Source organism: Leptonychotes weddellii, chromosome 3 (assembly GCF_054177405.1).
Source record: "Leptonychotes weddellii isolate Sample4059 chromosome 3, ASM5417740v2, whole genome shotgun sequence".
Lineage (NCBI taxonomy): Eukaryota > Metazoa > Chordata > Mammalia > Carnivora > Phocidae > Leptonychotes > Leptonychotes weddellii.
In genome coordinates this window covers 26,390,917-26,397,907 of record NC_138371.1, presented here as the reverse complement: position 1 = coordinate 26,397,907, position 6,991 = coordinate 26,390,917, and the positions used below count along the sequence as shown (strand labels likewise).

General features: G+C 37.5%; 1 protein-coding gene across 5 annotated transcripts in view; it reads left to right on the top strand.

Moving 5' to 3' along the window:
• The first annotated feature begins 14 nt into the window (after positions 1 to 14).
• FASTKD2 (FAST kinase domains 2) overlaps positions 15 to 6,991 on the top strand; it is a 38,817-nt gene continuing 31,840 nt past the window's right edge. For 4 of the 5 annotated variants that reach the window (XM_081813769.1, XM_081813768.1, XM_081813771.1 and 1 more), the window contains exons 1-6: positions 15 to 152; positions 1,002 to 1,844; positions 4,795 to 4,898; positions 5,581 to 5,689; positions 6,216 to 6,339; positions 6,615 to 6,754. In XM_081813769.1, coding sequence (XP_081669895.1) covers positions 1,122 to 1,844; positions 4,795 to 4,898; positions 5,581 to 5,689; positions 6,216 to 6,339; positions 6,615 to 6,754 — 1,200 coding nt within the window. In that variant the 5' untranslated portion in view covers positions 15 to 152; positions 1,002 to 1,121. Of the gene's footprint in view, positions 153 to 859; positions 881 to 1,001; positions 1,845 to 4,794; positions 4,899 to 5,580; positions 5,690 to 6,215; positions 6,340 to 6,614; positions 6,755 to 6,991 lie in introns of those variants that run through there. The other variant, XM_081813770.1, reaches the window with a different exon arrangement.

The window sequence follows — 6,991 nt, the reverse complement described above, 5'->3', positions numbered from 1 at the left end:
TTCGGTAAGCTTTTTACTGAGCAAACTTCTTCGACTACCGCGAACGTAAGCTTTTTGACCTATGAAGGATCCGTAAAATATCGCGATACTCCCAGCTCGCGAGAAAGCTGTCATGGCTGCGCCTGTATAGAACCACGGGGTTCTGACCTCAGGTGAGTGGACAACGAATATAGGCGGAGCATTTGGCAGTGCTACACCGTAGACTTCTTGAATTTTGGAGGAAGATCTTAGGAGTTGCTTGGGTCTTACCTTTAGGGAGGTGGGTTAATACGGGGTGGCCCAGCTTGGGAAAGATTAGCTCATAACACTTTATGAGATTTGGTGATACTGGCTGATATCACCCTCCCAAGCTCAGGCCGCATGCAAGCGTCACTTTGGTTTGTTGATTCCTCTCCTCACTGGTTCTACTTGTCCCAGCCCCTGTGCTTAAAGTCCGGGTTCGGCCGTTGCTAAATCTTCATTTTAAAAAAGTATCCGTCAACGTTAAAGTTTTTTCATTGAAGACCTCTCCAAAGCAATGGTAACATAAAATGCCTTTCTTTTTTTTTTTTTTTAAAGATTTTATTTATTTATTCATGAGAGACAGAGAGAGAGAGAGAGGCAGAGGGAGAAGCAGGCTCCCAAGGAGCAGAGAGCCCGATGCGGGACTCGATCCCAGGATCCTGGGATCATGACCTGAGCCGAAGGCAGACGCTTAACCATCTGAGCCATCTAGGCGCCCATAAAATGCCTTTCTTAAGAGGAAACTTTGTGGGAACACCTTTCACCTGAAATTTCACTTTATTTATTTATTTTTTAAATACGACGACTACTTCCAAAATAACCTGGCTTCTCTAAGACAGTTTACACATTGTGGGAGAAGTGGAGGAAGCCTATATTGGTAAAGTATACCGTTTTCATCTTTAACGTCTCCATAGGTTCCCATTTTGGTGTCTATTAAATTCATTTCCTTTCTTTAAATAAAAGTTTTGCTTTTCCTTTTATAATTCCTTCCCCTACAGGAAATCAACGGCATGTCTTCTCTGTAAACAACCGCTTGTCTTCTCTTTCACTCCCTGAAGTGGCACTGTATTATATAGACTACTTTAAAGCGATTTGAAAGCGTTTGAGTGGATAGCACAATGAATAGCAGAGCAGGTTCCTTTTTATGGAACCTCAGACAATTCAGTACTTTAGTTCCAACAAGCAGAACTATGAGGCTGTATCCTTTGGGATTTTCCAGACTGAAAATTGTTTATTCAAACTGGAACCCAAGAAACCTTCTCTTAAGTGACTTTGGTAATGGAGTGCAGTCATCTGTTAGATATCTATTTCAGGATGCCTTAATTTTTAAATCAGGAGATAATTTTCAAACAAAGGGCATAGGCACTGAAACAGTCCTTACAGTCGATAGACTGCTTTGTCCTAGAAGACTGTCCTTTGATTCAAAACACTCTCTTGACCCCGATGATGGATTGAAGAAGATAACATTTCATCATAAGGCCTCCAATGAAGATGTGCTCACCAAAGAAACAAAACCAACCCCTGTCAACTATAAAAAACTGTCTCAGGAGTGTAGTTCTCTGAGTGATGTGTTAGATAGATTTTCAGAAGGACCTATATTTCCCGGTAGTAACTATTTTTCAGCAATGTGGATAATTGCCAAAAGGATGTCTGACGACCAGAAGCGTGTTGAAAAACAACTGATGTTTAACCACCCTGCATTTAACCAGCTGTGTGAACAAGTGATGAGAGAATCCAAGATCATGCACTATGACCACCTGCTGTTCAGTCTTCATGCTATGGTGAAGCTTGGAATTCCTCAGAACACTCTGCTGGTACAGACTTTGCTGAGGGTGGTCCAGGTAAAATCAAAAGGAGACTTAAATATTTCACACAGTTTGGCATATCTTGAAAGAATGAGGGGAAATAGAGATGTATCCTCCTTGGAAGAGATTATCAGTGGAATAGGTAGTTTATATTCATTTCTGCATATACATGATTTAGAGATCTTAAGTTAACCAGGTCTTGCCTTTTGCTGTGGGAATTTATGAAAGCTTGCACCATTTTTCTTTGCCAGAGATGACTAATAGTGAGTAATAAACTAAAATGAGGAGAGATATGAAATATACAAGGAAAGGTTGGTTAGTTGAAGGTAAGAGAGAAGGGAAGAGGGGAGAACTAGTATTTATTGAGTACCTACACTTTTTACTTATTTAATCCTCTCATTAGCCCTGCAAGATGAGGAAACAGATTTAGTGATGTTAAACAACTTAGCTAAAGTCAAACAGCTAGTGGATTCATTTATTCATACTGTAAACATTTATTTCGTGTCAGTTATGTATCAGTTACTACACTTGTCACTAGAGAGATATAGGAGATGTGATTCTTGTCCTTATAATGTAAAGGGGAAGACAGACACTTGTAGGCAATTGCAAAAATAACCAACATTCATTTAATAAGTCATATATTTACTACATTATAGGCACTGAGCTGAGCCCAAGGGAATATAATTATGAACAGAATAATGGCCACAGGGAGCTTTCAGTGCAGTGAAAGAAAAATTTAGTCTTGTAAGAGTGTATAACAGACTTCTAACTTAGGAGAAGGCCTTCATGATGGGAAGAGGAGACGGGAGGAGGATACAGGATTAGTGTTTGAGGCAGAGATATATGTATGTAGTTTGAAAACACAATTGCCTCATGTAATCATCAGTGTAGCCTTTTAAAACAGATACTACTTTCATTTTACTAATGATTAGGAAATTCAGGTGTAGGTTAAATAACCTGCTCAAGATTACCTTTCTGTTAACATCACTATTTATAGGTCTTGATTTGCTGGATGAATTAACAAACACCTAGTTCATGGTAGAACAAGGATTCAAGCTCAGTAGGAGATGATATCTAAGTTGAATCCAAGGAATGAGCAGTAGTTTGTGAGTGAGAGATCGATTGTGAAGGGGATAGTATTTGAAGAAGAGGATTGGCTGTTCATCCAGAAGAGAAGTTTAGCAAGTTTGGGGAACTAAAGTAGTTCAGTAGTGCCGAAGTATAGACTGCTGGGGTTGTGTGTTTGAGGGAATAGGGAGGAAATTATGTAATTGTGGCCGGGGAAGAGGGGTTATGGGTGTAGGGGTGAGATCTGAGTCTGGAAACGGGAGGGTGGGTCTTAAATTATAAAGAGCCTTTTATGCCTCTGTAAGGATTTTGGAGTTATCGTATAGGCATTGGGGATCCATTGAAATATTTTAAGCAAAGTGTCAACATGTTCAACTTTATATTTTAGATCACTGTATGAGTGGAAAATGGACTGGAGGAAGAGTGAAATTGGGTAGAAGAGCCACTTTTAGTTTCAGACAAGGGAATCAGTGTCCTGTTTGATCTCACTGAAGCACCAGATATGATGATGAAATGATAGCGCATTGACGTAATTATTTACCTTTTAAGGGTGGACATCTCAGACTTCTAAACTCAGTGATCAGAATTAAATAATTTTTAAATTTCGAGGATGATCTCACATATAATCCTATTATAGAATTAAGTTATTAAGCATATGAGTTTTTAACTTCTTATGTTACTGTGATTTCCATATGTCCTTCATTAAGAATGAATTTTTGCTTGTGTGTATGTGTGTTGAAGCCACACAGTATATCCATGTTTATTTGGTAGACTGTATTCCCTATATAGTTATTTAAAAGTAATTATGATAAGTCACTACCTGGTTAGTAATGCTTTTACTAGAGTTTGGACGGGTATGCACATCAGCATAGCTTCTGCATTGGTGAGGTATGAGCAGTGGATATTTGGAGTCAGAATATATGTATGTATGATTGTGTCTCCCTGACCTGTTGGAATGTTGTAAAGACATTTTAGCTAGAGATGAAAGGTCAATATGTCATTAGTGAATTTGCCCTTCAGCCAAATGGTCTTTCCTTTCACAGCAGATATTGATGGAATGGTGTAAATCGCTATGGAAACCCTCCCATGGGAATGGGACCTTTCTTTTTCTTTTCAGCCTTATCTATTTCTTCTTAGTACCTGGTGTTCTCACCTGAGACTTCATGCCTTGTTTGTCATGCCATTTTAGCAAAAAAGCATACCTCTTTCAGCCTAAGTTTTCCCACCTGTGATGACAACTACTCTTGTGAGTTGTATGAATTAGTTGTGATTAAACTGTAGAGCCCTAAGTAAGCTGTGTTGTTTCTCTTAACTTTGTGAATTATGCCCACTGCCATTTCTAGAATCTAGATTAGTGCCTTAACCCAGGAGATCTGAAAGAAGGATCTGAGGCCAGGGGATCCCCTTGAGACCCAGATAGTGGTGGTAAAATGGGATAGCAGATGTGGATCAGAAAACTCACAACTGAAGTTATAGTTTGATACCAGGAAAGGATATAGAGAAATTATAAGAGGACAGCTGTCTGAAGTTCTTTAGGGATGGACAAATTGCCCCATGTACCTCTGTAGCTCTTATATTACTACACTTGTCTTCATGCTGAACTTGAGTCCTAAGAAGAAGTAAAAATAATGTTTGATAAAAGTTATTTCAGAAGCAGAGGAATACAATCAATACCAAATGGGTTTTCAATGGTAATGGTAAATGTAAAAAAAGTGTTGATACATAAAAGTGTGTATTGGTTATTTGGAAAATTCATTACATGTGACATTTTATTTCTCAAAGATGTTTATTGTGGGCTATGAATTATTGGTTTGATGCTTAATCATTTAATTGAAAGCTTCAGTTCAGTGCTTTTGCTTAGGTGAGGTAGTCTACTATGGGCTTATCATCTGCAGTGTTTTTGTAATTATTTCAATAGGAACGTATCAATGAGTGTGATGAGAAATGTCTTTCAGTTTTGTCAACTCTTTTAGAGGCAATGGAGCCATGCAAGAATGTGGATGTTCTTCGAGCAGGGTTGCGGTAAGTACTCTCTTCATGTGGCATTCTCTATTCCGTTTATATCTCGAATCAAAAACCCAAATGAAAACTGACTTGCCTTATTTGGGTGGGGAGAGACTTTGTTGGTAGTTACAGTCCTTAATACCTTATTAAACTTAAAATCCTGATTCTGGATCAAGTAAAGCTAGAAATAATGCTTCTCTTAGGGTCCATTATAAAAACTGTGTGGGTAACATTGAATTCTAAATTGATCTTATAAACCTAGTACTGATGTGGGCTGGGAGTGCACTGACATGTACTTGGCTCATAACGGTTATTTGGGCACTGTGTGGAGGTTACATGATGCTCACCTGGCCCAAAAAAGAGCTTGAGTTTTATAATTTATAAAATTGATGCAACTGATCTAATGTCATAGGTCAGTGAGAATAATACTTAATTTCCTTTTTCATTGACTATGCAATGGGATATCTTACTATAATCTCCTGATGTGATTTGTTTGTTCATGGTAACAGAATAATGTGAGAGGAAATAGTGCTAGATTGGTCCTCGATCTTTAACTACTTACACTCCCTTGGGCAGGTAGATTGTTTCTGTAGGCTTCATCTTCCTTGCCTAGAAGTAGGAGCTGGACCAAATGACTTTTAAAATAATTCTTCTGGTTTTCAGATTCTAGGAATGTGGTATTTATTGTGTCTAATTGCAGGATACTAGTTGATCAGCAAGTCTGGAAAATAGAGCATGTCTTTACATTACAAGCTGTGATAAGATGTGTTGGAAAAGATGCACCGATTGCTCTTAAAAGGAAACTGGAGGTAAACACATTTTGAATTTTCTCAAGTGGGTAAGATTTGAAAAAAAAATTTCTTATGACCTGCTCTCGGTTCCTAAAGTCAGTTTTTTAGGAAGACATCATTGTGCTTTTAGGTTCAGTTTTGCTAAAGTGAAGTAATAGAAGTTGATTTATATTTGTTTGTATATATAAATATATATATATTTTTAAAGATTTATTTATTTATTTGAGAGATAGGGAGAGAGAGAACGTGCACATGCGAGTGAGAGGAGGGGCAAAGGGAGAGAATCTTCAAGCAGACTCCCCACTGAGTGCGGAGCCCCAACACCAGGCTCAGTCTCATGACACATGAGATCGTGACCTGAGCTGAAACCAAGATCGGATGCTTAACCCACTGAGCTAGCCAGGCGCCCCTGTACATATAAATCTGTATATTTGACCTGTATATCTGTTTGAGTCATTTTGCTGAAACTTTATCCATTTTACTTAAAAATAAAAGTTTAATATACTTTGCCACAAATTATAGATTAAAGTTTGTCTTTCTTTAGATGAAAGCCTTGAGAGAATTAGACAGATTTTCTGATTTGAATAGCCAGCACATGTTTGAGGCATTAGCTGCCATGAATCACCGCTCTATTATACTTCTGGATGAATGCAGTAAGATGGTCATAGGTAAGGGGAATTTTTCTTTCATGATTTTTAGCATCTGACCTACTGTTCTGGACTGTAATTGTTAGTTTTAAAAACTTTACTGTTATGCAAATAATAACTGATGATATGATTAGACCTGAGTTTTACTTTTGCCTATAGTTTTTTTGTTTTGTCTTTTACAAAATACAGTGCTTTATTTTTCTAAAGAAACAAATATATTGAGTGTAGAGTATCTTGGATTTTAAATTCAAAGCCATCTGGTAATTTTTGTTTGTTTATTTAACTCATTCTTAAAGGTAATATCCATGGGTGTCCTTTTAAAGTACTGAGCAACATATTGCAGTCTTGCAGAGACCTCCGGTACCGTAATTTAGATCTTTTTAAGGGAATAGCAGATTATGTGGCTGCAACTGTTGACATCTGGAAGTTAAAGCAAGTAAGTGTGTTAACAGTTTAGAATAAGCCTCAGAAATTTTCAAGAAGCACATCAATTCATTTAACATTCTGGGTATTTCTCTGTCAGCTTTATAGTAGTTAAGAGACTAAAATATTGCAATGTTGAAATGACTTTTGAAAAAATAGCTCTTTATCATTTCTGTCTAGAAGTTACCTGTTAATATACTATTTAATCTTTTGACCATCTTTCCGAAAGAAAAATTATGTTGTCCGAAGT